Source organism: Trachymyrmex septentrionalis, unplaced genomic scaffold (assembly GCF_001594115.1).
Source record: "Trachymyrmex septentrionalis isolate Tsep2-gDNA-1 unplaced genomic scaffold, Tsep1.0 scaffold43, whole genome shotgun sequence".
Lineage (NCBI taxonomy): Eukaryota > Metazoa > Arthropoda > Insecta > Hymenoptera > Formicidae > Trachymyrmex > Trachymyrmex septentrionalis.
Window position 1 is genome coordinate 644,285 of NW_017305601.1, and position 16,196 is coordinate 660,480.

At 28.3% G+C, this 16,196-nt stretch overlaps 2 protein-coding genes across 2 annotated transcripts in view; one reads left to right on the forward strand and one right to left on the reverse strand.

Moving 5' to 3' along the window:
- LOC108751261 (proteasome subunit alpha type-7-1-like) overlaps positions 1 to 444 on the reverse strand; it is a 2,650-nt gene extending 2,206 nt beyond the window's left edge. The window contains 1 exon segment of the mRNA XM_018491347.1: positions 212 to 444. Within this exon segment, the coding sequence (XP_018346849.1) occupies positions 212 to 313 (102 nt within the window). The 5' untranslated portion in view covers positions 314 to 444.
- A 3,288-nt stretch (positions 445 to 3,732) lies between these two features.
- Positions 3,733 to 14,283, forward strand: LOC108751259 (gamma-glutamyltranspeptidase 1-like). The gene is made up of 11 exons (XM_018491343.1): positions 3,733 to 3,802; positions 7,232 to 7,379; positions 7,847 to 7,971; positions 8,119 to 8,258; positions 8,454 to 8,686; positions 8,798 to 8,958; positions 10,258 to 10,481; positions 11,226 to 11,421; positions 12,268 to 12,433; positions 13,022 to 13,168; positions 13,763 to 14,283. The coding sequence occupies exons 1-11, from the start codon at positions 3,795 to 3,797 to the stop codon at positions 13,949 to 13,951; spliced, it is 1,737 nt and encodes a 578-aa protein (XP_018346845.1). The 5' UTR covers positions 3,733 to 3,794; the 3' UTR covers positions 13,952 to 14,283.
- The last annotated feature ends 1,913 nt before the right edge of the window (positions 14,284 to 16,196 follow it).

Genomic DNA, 16,196 nt, shown 5'->3' on the forward strand with positions numbered 1-16,196 from the left:
ACACACACACAAAACATAACCTAATAAAGGATTCGCAGAGTCATGTACAAAGTAGATGAATAAAGTTGATCAATCATAACTAAAATTCTTCATGTATGACAACAGATAGACTAGAAATCGACGGATAAACGAAAGAAAATAATGAAGTTATTTGAAAGACTCTTTAATTCATGAGGAAGAGAGGTTAGGAAAATTAAACTGTTCAACATACCGCTGTAGAGCCTTTCTTGACTGCCTCCTGAGCGTATTCCACCTGGAGCAGATGCCCGTCTGGTGAAAAAACCGTGATCGCTCTATCATATCTCGCCGACATCGTTTCGGCCGTCTAAAATATTCACCGTCTTGCAGGAAACTCAAAATGACTCCACCGTTTTCCGAGCAGTCGATCAGCAGCCGCTCATTCAGCTCGTTCCGGAGTCAACACTCCGGACGCGAACATGACAACGCATTTCCCTAGAAATGTACCGTGTCTCGGATTGGACGAACGTCCTCATGAAACGATATCACAAAGAATTCCTCGTTTCCTATAGGCTCTATCAATGGACAGTATTCTGTGAATCGATTGTGTACGTATCTTGAAACGAAGTGAAAATTACAAAAATGATCAAATTTATTAGATGTTGACCAATGAAATTATTATAAATATTTTGGCAATTTTGCTTATTTTTGTAATTTTCATCTCATTTCAAGATATATAAGCGCACTACGATTTTTATTCGCACCAAGGATATAAATTACGTTGATTGTCTTAATAATCATTTCATCTGGATGTAACTGAGATCACGAAGACCAAAATAAAATTATCACAAAGACTGTAGCGACTCATTTTTCTTTTTCGATTTTAGTAATATATAACTCCGTTTTTTTATAAACTTGAAAATTTTATAATAAAATAAAAAGTGTAACCTGATTTTATACATGTGAATCATGATAGTAAAACAACATTACATTAGCTATTCATATAATAATAATATGTGTTGACTACACATATTATTGACTATATTATACGTAGTGGAGAAAATTATACATATTAGATAAAATCAAAATATGCATATATAAGTATATATTGTACGTAAAATGCACATACTTAGTTATATCTGACAGCCCGTACGTGACGTGGCAAGCATGTCACTGTAATGAGCTAATTGTTGCACGTTATGTTAGGTCTTATAAGTTAATATTCGAAATATGATTGACACGCTATATTCTACGCGATGTTTCTGCGATGTAATGTGTATTAATAAAAATATCATTTCATATTAAAAATATATGTAATTTAGTTTCAAAATATCAATCACTTGGAAAATTCAATATATAGTTAATTGAAGTCAAATTATTTTTTCTTACATTGCAGCAACGTGCAAAAGATTTATCATATTTTTCATGACTTTAAAACGAAAATAGAACAAATCTCTTTAATGCACATTGCTATTAGGGTATTTTTAAAATCTGATTTTAATTTAAGATCTAATTGTATAGACATACTTAAAGAATATATTTAAAGTGATTATAAATATAAAATTAGATTTAAGATTATATAATGATTATGATGATATTATGAGATTTAAGATTCAAACTGAATCTTATTTATAATGAGATATTAAATATGAGCTCTCTTTCTCTCTCTCTCTCTCTCTCTCTCTCTCTCTCTCTCGGACTGTGAATATTTGTACAACTGCGAGGATGATTTCTTGAGAATTGATAAAATTTTGTTATGTAATATGTTCTGTGCATACCCAATCAGTAAAGAAATATTTTTTAAATATAAAAAAAAAAGTTTTATTAATATTAAAAAACATATAAAAAAACGTTAAAATTAATGGAAATTTTTTTTTATAAAAAAATATTTATTTTATCATTATACAAACATTTTTTAAACGTTTAACAAAATGTGTTTTTAATATCAAATAAACATTTTTTAAATATTTAGGAACGTAAATTGTTAACAATAAAAAATGTTTTTTTTTACGATGCGCGAACTGTCAAAATATTTTATTTTTATTTGGAGCCCAATTTTGGAGTTGCCTTCAAAGTATTATTTCAGTATCATTTTATTATAAGTAGAAATCTCATATCGTTATGCCCTTTATTCTATCTGTGATTAGCTTACGAAAAATAATGTCCATCTAGCCATGATGCCGCATACTGTGTGCTCGTTAATTAATTAATATAAAATAAATATTTTTTAAAGTTATTATTTTAAAGAAATAACTAATGTGAAATAAATATTTAAACAATGTTAAATAAATATCTATTCTCTAAATTTTTATTTCAAATAAATAATAAATGGTAAATAAATATTTAAAAAACATTTTTAAAATATGGCCTGCAGATTGTATGAATGCAGTATGTATGAATGCGTACGCATAATGGACATGTGTATAACAAACATATGCATTTAGCGTTAGATGTACTGTGGAAATATCGATCTCAATGGTGGCTCAATTTTTGGATATACGTGCTATTATTTTAAGTTATATTACAATTTTTTAAATTCGTAATTCGGCATTTTTTAATTTTATATTGTATTTATTTTGTGTTAGATTTGGATATATTTTTATTAAAGATATCATTTATTATTGTATGATGTTTATCTCTAGAATAACTTATTGTATAATATAATATTTGCAATCATACAAATTACAATTGTGCGCAATTAAAAAAAAACTTGTTTTGAAAGAGATTGCTGTTTGAATACTTAGAATACTTGGGATAATTACAGTTTCTCCAAGTAGAGAACATAGAAGTTATTATAATATTATGAGGACATCATCATGACTTCATTCGTTACTTATAAATTAATTTTTAAGTACCAAATATCATGATGATATCATTATGACTTAATTATGATTCCTTGGATTACTTGGATCTATACTTCCTTGAATTTAATTTAACTGTGACATAATCTCTGATCGATATCTTAATTATTTTCATCCGGGGGAATGTCCATTGCAGATCTCAAGGAGAAAATACAAATTCTGAGCGAACGTAAATATTTCAGTGTATAAAAAAATCTAATGCTATTATCATCAAACTAATAGAAAGTCCAGAAAAAATTTTGATTCGTAATTTGCCGCATACTGAAATTTTTCTCCGCATACGGAGATTTTTTTATCCTGTTTAATAATTTTTGTTTTTATTATGCAACTTTTATTAGAGTAAAATAAATTAATGCTCACATGTTAGAATAATAAATGGTAAAATTGACCTAGATATGTAATATTACACATGATTCTAATGTGTATTATCCTAACATCTATCTATATTAACATATTATTATATAATTTATCATATTTATAATACGGAAAATAATACGGAACAGGTGCATTTGACATACAAGATTTCTCACACATGTTTAAGGGGGAATCACATATTTATTATAATTTTGTTGCGAATTTCAACGCAATATTTTAGAGACTCATATTTTTAAGACTCTAAACATTATAAAAATGCAAAAAAATTGATTTTTTAAACTCGTCACAGTGGTCTTTCCCCTTAATTGCAGACATCATATTCCGTTTTTAAGTTAATCATAATAATTTTCGATAAAATTGTCAAGTTCAAATAATATAATTGTCTGCAACAGTTTCTTTAAAACGAGAATGAAGAATGTTAATCTGAAAAAAAAGACAATAATCAGACGGTCTTTCGTTTTGACTTCCGCACGAGCGAGTGGGGATGAATAGATAGAAACGATATCGTCGCTCTTATAAGAGAAACGATCGGCTTAGAGAAACGTTTAGTCAAGGCTGGCCGCTCTGTCATGCTCGCTGTGCTACGTTCGTCTGTGCAACATGATTGGGTCGGTATATTTTCTTTTTTTATCGCTCCGCGAAGAAGGGGACAGCAGGTAAAAATGCCTGTGTTGAACAATTTTTGCATAATTTTTTTTCTACTGGCTATCTCACTAAACATCCGTTCGAGGTATTAAAAATCAATGCGAATTTAACATATGTGGAAACATAGTTACCGTCCTTGAACATAATAATTGACATTGTGAAACGTTTTATTTCTGTTACTTGCAAAATTTGTGATGCTTAAACAGTGCAAATGTGAGTTGCAACAGAAACTTGTGATATGCGAGAACGTGTTTGTCGAGTGTAATTTTTTAACGTAATCCACTATATATGTGTCATACTTATTCGCTGAGTTATTATATTTTATGTAAATTTATACATATATATCAGAAATAAATAAACAAATAAATTATTGGAGATCAAATATTTAGATTATATATAATTAGAAATAATTATATAAGTATCAGGATCTATAAAATAAAAAAATGTATTACTTTTGTAACTTATTGTGTTTATATTTGTGTACATTTACTATTTTTTAAATAGTGAAAACACAATTTTCTTAAAATGAGAAGTTGTTATAAAATGTCTCTAAAAAGTATTGTAAATTTAATTTTGATTAGTCGATAATTTTATTTTCTTAAGCAATTAATAGATTAAAAACAACTGTTGTCATATTACTCACATAAAAAAAGTCAGACAAAATATAGGAATTGATAATTTTCTATAGAAATTTTCGTCAGAGACATTGTGCGTTGCAAGGGATGAAAGATTGCTTGATACGTTATGCAGCATTTTTAGATAGAAAAAAAGGAACTCTGTGTGTGTGTGTGTGTGTGTGTGTGTGAGAGAGAGAGAGAGAGAGAGAGAGAGAGAGAGAGAGGAAAAGAGAGCATTAAAAATATTCTCGCTAAACATTGAAATTTGATTCAATTTTAAATTCAGTCGATGATATTACGTATTGAAACATTATATTGTGTACATGATACTTACATTAAAATTGCAAAAGTATTTTTAACTAAGCTATAGATAATTTCCACAATTCATGTTTAAGTATGTTTCCATAGATAGTACCACATGTTGCGTCAAGAATAGATACAAGAATAGATACAGAAACCGGTTTTGTAAAAAGTATTTTACAAAAAACGTTCTCACAGCTTTCTAACTAATTTATTATTGAAAGAAAACTGTCGAGTTTTTTTGCAACAGTTTTATAATCATTTATAACTACAAATAATACACGTATGTATATGCTTCATTCGAAAATTACTTTTCAATATTATTAATATTTTTAAAAAGCATTTTTGAGAAAATTTATTTTTATGTCGTATAAAAATTATTATTTACTATGCATTTGCGAATTTTCTAGAATTAATTTATGTTCAATTGTTTATAAGTTTATTTAATTATATTTGTTTATTTGTTTATTTAATTATATTTATATAAATACATATACATTAATAATATAGGCATACAGTTTTTGCAAATTCCGTTAAAAATTTATAATTAACAATCAAATTATGTGTTAATGCACAACCACATATACATACTATAATATAATAATTCATCACACACATTTATTCGTATTTTAATATATTTTAATCTAAAGTATACAATACACACAACATAAAAATGAAATATGTCTGTAAGTTACACTGTTGTGCAATTTTATTTAATTTTAATATTCACATCCATAAATTAAACATACACGTAATTAACTAAATTTGTAGTTAAACAGTTATTATTTAATTTAAAGTTGCAAAAACATAAGGATGTTTGAGTTGTAAAGAAATGTGTGCAATATGTTTTTCCAAAATCTGTCAATACATTGTGATTAGTACATATTTCTTTATCGACATTATTGTCAAATATTTTTGTAAATTGTGATAATATTTAAAAAAAGCTTCCTGAAACAAATTGATTTATTTCAGACGACATTATCAAACGTCGTCTGAAGGAAATGTTTGCCTAATTTTTAAATATTTAATTAATCTGTCTTATTCCCTGATTAATAAAGTAAAACAATTATTTTTTTCGCTTTATTTACACGCGACATATCTACTACATTAATCCCTTCTAATTTTATCTTTATTGTACGTTCATAATGAAATTAGTAGACGATAAAGTGTACGATAATTAAATATTTACAGATCTGTAATATGTTTAATTAAGTCTGTGTATACTTAAGTATTACAAAGCAGGATCTGTTTTGTTTCTTATAATTTTAGAATCATATTTCATACATTTTGAAATTGATAAATTAAAATTATTGCCTGTAATAACTCGATGTTAAGTCCATACGACGCATGACTGTATTGAATGGTATATACACGCGTTACGCAATCTCAGGGAATTGCATAGTAAATGTCTTCTACGTGTGTAAATCTGTGATTGCATGATGATAACTGGACTACGTTCTTGAATCAACGATGACAATAAAGGTGGTAGTAAAACGACATGATTGCGTTGATAATGTTGATATCTATTAAGCGATACATATCTATCTTTACTTATATAAATTTTTAAATTGCAATTCTTATCATACACACACAATCATAAACATTGTTTATGGAGTGTTTACAAAGGAATCTTATTACTTTATTATTTTATAATCTTATAAGCTTTATTACTTTATAAATGGTTATTACACCTCGTTTAAGTGCACGACATTTTTATTTATACGAACATCGTTCAAATTTTAATTATGTATAAATAAATCTCTTTAATATCTATTTATTAATTTTATGTTACTACATAAGATTGCACATTGTAAAATTTATATATATGACTATTTAGCTATTTTAATTTATATCATTTTAAATAGCATAAGATGATTTGAAGTTCTAAAATGTAATCATGATGCTATGATTGTACTTTGTTGCAACTGATAAACCTTTACAGTAGTGACACAGGTGCGAACGCGGTCATGGTAAACCATTAATTAGAGCGTAAAGCAACCATGAGGTTGTAACCGACAGAAGCATCACTATTATTTTATGATCGCTGTTGTTCGCTCTTTTATTCACGTAGGCAAGCATCGAAATTATTAACTTTCTATACTTTCTGTAGAAAAACAATTATATGTATATTTATATTGTATAATATGCATTTAACTTGATTTATTAAAATTTTTTTAGTAGTTTTCAATTGCATAACCAAATTTTAAATTTTAATTTACACATAACGTAAAATCAAAATACAGTAGAAATAATAAAAATAAATTGTCTTTACATATTATAAATGAATTTCGAATAAAAACTATATGTAAAATGTCACGAAAATTAAGTTTGTAATGTTTAAAATGAAAGATTATGATCGTGTAATAGTATTCGATCACGAATTCTCATAAGATAAACGCAATTTAATTAAATTTATTGTCAATATATTATTAAAAGGACAAACAGTAAAAATTTATTTTTACATGTTTTATACAGAGGGAGAAAAAAGCTGATTGCATTTGGCCTGATGATTGTCGTACTTGTGGCCATTTTCGTGGTATTAATTGTAATCTTCACGGTCAATTCAGATGTTAAGTGCGGTTCAAAGTTCGTCAGTTCTTCTGAACTGGGTCGGTATGCGAAGGTAATATCTATTAATCGATGAGTATAAAAAAAAGATTGATTTAATTAAACCGTAATAAAAATACCAACATTTGATTTACTTATTTACTGAAACGTATTCTGGAGAAGTTATTCATTTAATTAAAATATAATTAGAGTGTTCCGAAGAAAGAAGGTAATTATTTCCAAATACAAAATTCTTGTGCCATCAGTAATACAAACTTCTCGTGCTATCAGTACGTAATAACAGCTAGGAAATTAATTAATAAAAAATTAATTTAATATTAAACAACAGTAAATAATGCTCTGTGTGTGTATTTGCGTTGAGAATGTATTTTTATTAAATTTGTTATTTTTCAATAACTGCTTTATTTCACTTGTTATTTCGCGAACATTCACTTTGTTTTACATATAAAAAGAACAATATATGATATAGTATAATACATTCCAAAAGTTTTTTTTTGCAATTATTGAAATATTTGTGAACAGGGCGCCGTAACAACAAATGGTCAGGAATGTTCAAAAATCAGCGTGGATATCTTATCTAAAAATGGTTCAGCAGTAGATGCAGCAATAGCAGCACTTCTTTGCGAAGGCGTTGCGTCTTTGCACAGGTACTTATTGCAATTTTATCTTTTAATCTTCTTTTTTTGATATGATGAGCGCTTCTTGATTTGATAAGATTTGCTTATCGTGATGTAACACTTGGTTTTGCGAACAAAACATACAGTAAGCTATATATTTCTATATTTGATTTAAAGCATGGGACTAGGCGGCGGATTTTTTATGACGATATGGGACGCAAACAACAAAACGGCGATCTTCCTGGACGCGAGAGAGACCGCTCCGATGAATGCAACAGAGGACATGTTCAATGGCAATGCTCATTTATCCATGTATGGTAGGATTTTTTTGCAAAACTTACTGACAGATACTTATACATTTACATCAAAATTGCTTAGAAGTTGTATCTATTGTATAATCATTACCGGATGCAACGTAATGTTTAATTATAAAATGCTCTATTTCGCTTGTGTATGTGTACGTAATAATAATAGTCATCTGAATAAACAAGCATAATCCGTGTGTCGAACAGGTGGACTCGCAATTGCTGTCCCGGGTGAGCTTATGGGCTATTGGGAAGCGCATAAAAAATACGGAAGGATACCGTGGCCTGAATTATTCGAGCCTACAATTAAATTGTGCGAAACTGGATCGCTCGTCAATGATTATCTTGCCGAATATCTGATCGCGAAGGAGCCTATGATAAAGAACGAGAGCAGTTTGGCTGAAATACTTATAAATCCTAACACTAATAGAACGTGGATTGTGAGTAGCATCTTGATTTTCGAAATCTCCTTTATCATTTTTTAATTTCTTTGTCTAGCGAACGACTCGTAGATCAGCAGAACTATGAATTAAATAGAGGAATATTTACAGGCAGGAGATCGAATAAAGAGACCAAAATTGGCGAAGACCTTGAAGCTTATAGCGGAAGAGGGTCCCTCCGTGTTTTATGATGGCAATATCACTGACAAATTAGTCGACGAGATAACTAAATTTAAAGGAATAATCACGAAACGAGATTTTCAAACGTATAAGTATGTACTATGTCTTTTCATTTTTTGTGTTTTGAAATATTATGAATGCTTGTGAAGTGCGAAACTTACTATTTGGGAAAATTTAGATTAAAGGCGATTAATAAACTTATCTTTATTACGCAGTTATTTAAAATTTTACAAGAGAAACGTAAAAAAAAAGAAATATGGCTCACAGTAGATAAAAACGACGCTGATTTACTGCAACGATAATATTAATGAAAAACTTATTAAAAAAACTTATAATAAAAAATTTATTTTTTATATTACATTAAAGAAATTAATCAGAATATCATGAAAAGTTTTGCTATTATTATATCTCTTTTTAGTATTTTAATATTAACAAAATAATTAATATATTAACAAAATAATTAAGTATGAATAAATATAAATATTGTTGATAATATTAAACATTATTATTTATAATCAATTAATTTAAGGCTGATAACGATGTAAGGACAGATTAGATATTGTAATGACTCAACAAAACTACAATACTTATATTAAAGTAAAGATTAAGTTGTGCTCTTTCCTTGATTGCTTTATTGTAAGCATTTTTTTTTTATAACTTGATTGTGTGTACTTAGTGACAATAAATGATATAAATATGAGATATATAAATGTAAATATCGAAATAGGGCAATACTATGAGAAAACATGTTATTGAGAATAGTGTTAAATTTATAATTAATATTAATTTATAATTAATATTAATTAAATTATATTCAATTTGAATTATTTTTGATTATATTTTACAAGTCGCTGCTGTTTTTTTTCAATTTCGTTAATTTCGTTAATTTAATTAAAATAGTGAAAATAAATTATTTAATCCAAGAAAATATATTAAATTTGAATTAAATTTAGTTTATTATTTTTATTTAGTGCATATGTTAATATGAACGCTATTTACTTTAAAATTAACCACAGAAATAGATTAATTTACATTCTGAAAAAAAAAATTTATTAAATCTTAATACATATTTCTTTCAAGTACTAAATACGGTAAATATTTACTCTAAATAAACATTTATTTAGAGTAAATATTTACCGTATAAAATAAATATAATGATTAAATCAAATTATTGGTTTTTTTGTATCAAATAAATATATATTTTCATTTAATAAATATTTACTTAAAAATGTTCAAACAAATATTTATTAAATTTTAGTATTTTTTAGTTTTTATTTAATTATTTTTTCACTGTACACGTTGAAGTTAAAAATGTTATTTAACTAAAAAAATTGGGTTACTTTGTGAGTGTAAGAGTCATAGCACATTGATAATGCAAGACTACTTTACAGAGTCGTATGGAGAAAGCCGGTCGCGTTGAAAATGGGGAACCTGACAATTTACAGTGCTCCGCCGCCAGGTTCAGGCGCAATTCTAACGTTTATAATGAACGTCCTTCGTCGCTTACTACCGGTTCGCGATGAGAACATAATGTGGCAACGTATAGTGGAGACCTTCAAGTGGGCTTACGCAAGAAGAACAGAGTTGGGGGATCCTGAATTTGTCGACGGCATAGGTAAGACCGTGGATACGTAATGAGCAACATTTTAACATAATTTCTTGATAATGTATCGTGAATTACATATGATATGTAGTAATGTTATATATAAAGTAAATTATATTTATATATAATAATGTTATATATAAAATAAAAAAAATATTTATTTAAAAAGAATCATATAGTCAAATGACGCTCTGAAAAATTTCTATGTAAATGATAAACGATAACAATTTAATTCATTTTACAAGGTTCTTAAAAGAATGATAATTATATATCTAACATTGATAGAAATATTAATAGAAAATGTTGCGCTTATTTAAAAGTTAAAGCATCTCGAACATTATTAATGCATTAAAAATCTTTTCCATCAATAAAGACAAGTTTTTTCGTGCTGACATCGATGTATGTTACGATAAAAAGTATATAAATTAACTACAAGGAAGGAGGAAGAGAGAGAGAGAGAGAGAGAGAGAGAGAGAGAGAGAGAGAGATTTTGTATATTATTTTAAATATGTATATTATTACGTATTAGTCTCTTTAATGTCGCGATGTATGTAGTGTTTTTTTCTGAGAATTGCGTCATCAAATGTTTCTAATATAATCATTAATCCGTATATCATTGCATAACGCATTTGATAAAACCTGCTGTTAAAAGATCAGTAATTTTCTGTTCCAACATGATTTTCTCTAATACGTTCTTCGAATTTCCTCTCCGCCAATTAAAGAAGCATTTAATACAATGCAATTATTTTTTTATAGACGAATTGCTCACCAATTTAACTTCCAACGATTACGCGGAAATGGTAAAAAGCAGGATTAAGGATGATCGCACAAGTCAAAATCCAACAGATTACGGCGCTATCACCACAACACTCGAGGATGCAGGAACCGCACATGTTTCCGTCCTCGCCCCCGACGGTTCTGCCGTCTCCGTTACGTCGACCATCAATCAGGTGTAAGTAAATTTGCAAGTGACAAAGTACTCTAATGAAATAATTAAATCGCGAGATAATTTATATAAAATCAACTTGTACAAAATTAATTCAGCTTAGATTGCAAGATTTCCTTTTCACTTGGAGAGAAAGAGAGAGAGAGAGAGAGAGAGAGAGAGAGAGAGAGAGAGAGAGAGATTTTGGCTGTTTTAAATTATATTATAAATTATACTATAATATATTCAAATAAATGCAACGATCCATTTATAAAGTGTCAAATGCACTGAAAAAAAAAGTCGAAATATTTGCAAGCAAATATTATGATGTTTTCTTCAATATTTATTGGTTATAAAAAAATTTTGACTGTGATGACAAAATATACTCTTCTGTGAAATATATTTCCTTAACTGTACAAAAATAAATAAAGTAAGTGGTTTATTTGCCAGAAATAAAATTTTATCTCTTACTGAAACAAGAATTTATTTCAGTGAAAAAAACCATATGTTTCATAAATAAATTTTGAAGTACTTTTTTCTCAGTGCATACATAATATTTTAGAATAAAAATGTCAGAACTTTCCATTTCACGATACCGGTTCGTTTCAGACTAACAAAAACTTTATTAATTTATTACTATGATACTTTGCTCGTATATCAACACGTTAAAAAACGACAAGATCAAAACGAATTGAATCGCTTCGTTCCTGAGATACGTTCGACGTTCTTCGTTCTTGAAAGCGCGGTTTATATCTATCTTTTAAAAATGGAACGATTCAGCGTGTGCTCGGCGAACACGGACCACGATAAAAATCCCGCGGTGTATAATGCGTAGGATTTTTCGTGCTCTTTGTAAGCATCTTTATTTAACAGGTTGGGCGCGATGATACGCTCAGAGTCCACCGGTATAATATTTAACGACGAGATGGACGACTTCAGCTCACCTAACATCACCAACGGCTTCGGGCTACCGCCGTCACCGGCGAATTTTATTCGGCCTGGTAAACGGCCGTTGAGTTCGATGTGCCCGTCTATAGTGGTAAGCCATTTTACCGCGAACGTGACCGTCGACAAATTCGCTCGGGAGCTCGAAACTCGATGAATAACATGTAACAAAACAGTCGCGCGTTCGGTGCGCGTCTCGTGAACGCTTGGAAAACGCGTCTAATGAAACGGCTACAACGAGTTTGCAATTAACCATCGCTGGATAACCATCGATTCCGAGAATCGCTCAGCTCAATGATGTAATTGCAATTCGCAATCGTCACGCGATCGTCCGAAGCGATTCTCTGCGCTGCGTGAGACCTCGCCACAATGTTATTTCTCATGCAATTCGATATACCTATCTGTGTAAAAATCTTTTTAAACGCTTTTTTAAAATAATCTTAAAGGGACTGAGTGAGATGTCCATCAATCTTGGACGACTAAGTTTAAATTTATTTAATATGTAATCATGCGACCTCTTTTAAATCTATCACAATATTTGTTATGTAATTCGGTATGGTTGTATAAAAATTTGAATCTTTAAATGCTTTTACAAAATAATCTTAAAGGAACTGAGATGTACGAGACCAGTCTTGGACAGCTAATTCAAGTTCATTTGATTCAATCGCGCGATCTCTTTTAGGTAGATCACAAGGGCAATGTGAGATTAGTGATTGGTGCAGCCGGTGGCACGAAAATTACGAGTGGCGTGGCGATTGGGATGCTCTTGAATCTCTGGTATGATTATGACATAAAGGAAGCGATTGATGCGCGCAGGCTTCATCATCAAGTAAGTATGAGCGGTATGACCATTTGAATTTGAGAAAATAATTCTATAATTGAAAACCAAATTTTCATTGTACCATTATAATCCCAATCCGAGTTTTAATTCGTAATGACAATTTCAGAGATTATTATACTAAATCTATTTTAAAAATTATTATTTAATTCCAAGAAATTATTAAATTTGATATTTTACAATTAAAATCGTTTAAAACAGAAAATAAGAAAGATTTTAAAAGAACATATTAATAAAGGATGATTTTAGTAAAATTGTTATTAAAAGATATTCTTAAAATTATGATTTAATTAATTAAAGATAAATTAAAAGATAAATTAAAAATTTAGATAATTTTTTAATTCGCATTTACTAAAAATTTTTCTTGTATAATCAATTATAATTCACACAAACTATTTAAATACTTCGGTATATTTTTTCTTGGAAAAATTATTTCTTAGCTTTTATTATATAAGAAATAATATTAACAATAAGACAAATGAATAAACTTCATTTATCAAACGCTAAATAAATCATCAAATGGAATATACTGTTGAGTTATTATATTTATTAATGATCTTTAAGAAAACTATTGAATAATTGCAGCTATTGCCGATGAATATCCAGAATGAGAAAGATTTTTGTCCAGTCACGTTAGATTATTTGAAAAAAATCGGACACAACTCCACCACTTTTAGCGGAATTGGTAGTGCGATTACGGCTGTATCGAAGGAAAATGGATTCATAACAGCAAACTCGGATTATCGTCGACAAGGAACTACATCAGGACTATAAAAATTATTGTATAGAATTCACGCGGATAACTTTGTAACCAAAGAGGAGCATTGATTATTTTTTTGCGCTACGTAATTTTTCTCAAATTGCAGTAACGATTGTAATTTAGGCATATGATTCCTGACAAATGCTCTCTACAGGGCGTGCAATGTTTGTCTTATGACATCCTATTTATACAAGAATGCAAGAATAAAGTACTTTACAAATTACGGAGTTATCCGCAGACGAATTATATGTGATTAGAATTGTTATGTAAATAAAATTCTTACTTTTAAGAAACAATTTATATGTTTCAAATCAAAATTATTGGCATATGTGCCAATTCAAATATGTGCCGATTCAAAATATATTTAAAATCAATATGATTCCTACTTGGCTGTAAATACTTAAAAATTGTAATTGCGTATAAGTAATATTTATTTTATTATATTTCATCAATTATCGCATCTCTGTACATATTTCATAATGTTTCACATGTTCAAATATATGAAAACAAAAATGTCTCCAGTTTGTGTTTAATACAAATTAAATTTTTATTTTTAGATGTAAACTATATGTTTTTCTATTTAAATGAAAGATAATATAGGATTTTATTCTTGATAATGCAGGCGACACGACAATTCTACTGCATATGCAATGTGAAAATCATGCAACTATATAATATAAAATAACTTTGTAATAAAATGTTTTATTAAAATAAAAAAAAGAATCAATTATGATGTATAGATAAATAATGAATTTTTTTTGTGAAATTGAGAAACTGAACAGTTAAGATAATACAATTATACAAATGCAATAAACTTTCACATATCGTCGAAAGGAATAACGTAAAAAAAACTTAATTATTAGTTACTAATTATTGGTATGTAACGTAAATTTGTCTTAGGTTATTTAGTATAATTTACATAAATTTAAATTCATTTCATGTTATTAACAATTAAAATTAAGAATTATGCTCGTAAAAAATAATCAAGTGGAAGTTGTTAATACTAATATCATGATCAAGTTATTATACTCCTTCAAGTTTTCATTAATCTGCATTTCCATAATCGTGCTGATGTATTATATATCTGTATGATATTTGTTATTCTTGAAATGTTGCAATGACAGAATTATTACTATTTTGCAATCGAAACAAGTTTTGTGTAATGTGATAAACAAAATTTCGTTTATATATAAAATTCAGTACTAATTTTCAAATTACCAAACTAGCAGGTTGATATTTACAGTCATTAATTACGCAACAGAATTATGCATTTTCTGACAATATATTTACAAAGTTTACGGTTTTCTAAAAATTAACAAATAATTTAGTGAAATAAACAAATAAAATTATGTGAATGAGATACATTTTTATTGTCGGAGTAAACAATTTCAACATTTTTGGATGAAGATCTGATTATAATCTGAATAAGTTTAATTGAACATTCAATTTAATGTTAATTTTAAATTTTTATCAAAGAAAAATAAGAAATTATTTATAATTTCCGTTATTTAGAGTTCTCAAATAAAATTAATTTCCAACAAAATTTGTGTGGCAATTTACAATTTAAATCAAAAGAATCAACAGGAACTCTTTCTTCAAGGTTACTGCCGCTATAACAATTAGTATTCTCTTTGGATTTCTACTTCAATCAATGCACTCGCTGTACGTTTGGAATTTAAAATTCGTAATTCCTTCCGTTAGTACATGACCTTTGTATACATTCCGTGTATTAATACTGGAATATATTTCTTCCGTATTTACATCATTGAAGCTAATTTGTTCAATTTTTTATTTGCCGTGAAATAATTATTTCATGCAATTACTGCAATTATCTTTTTACAATTAACATAATTTGTTCTAGAATCTATCCTTTGAGCTAAATCATCTGATTTAAACTATTCAACCTTCTGGTACAGTCTACTTTCGAAATAAAGCAAATTACAGTTAAAGATTAATACAAAATAAAAACTGCACATTTAATAGACTTTTGATCAACTATAAAAGAGACAAAAATAATTATCATCACGCAGGAATAATTTTAGAGAAGTTTCATAAGTGTCCTGACTCACTCTGATCAGTCTGTCAATTTGACAAGATAATTCGCAGTAACACCGCACATCGATCAACGCTTTCATATTATTTCCATATTATACTTCTATTTCGCAGAATATATGTACGTTCTATACAAAATAACATCACAGATCATTTTAGTGATCTGTCTGACGTATAAGAAAGCCGTTTTACTATTTTGAAAGCTTT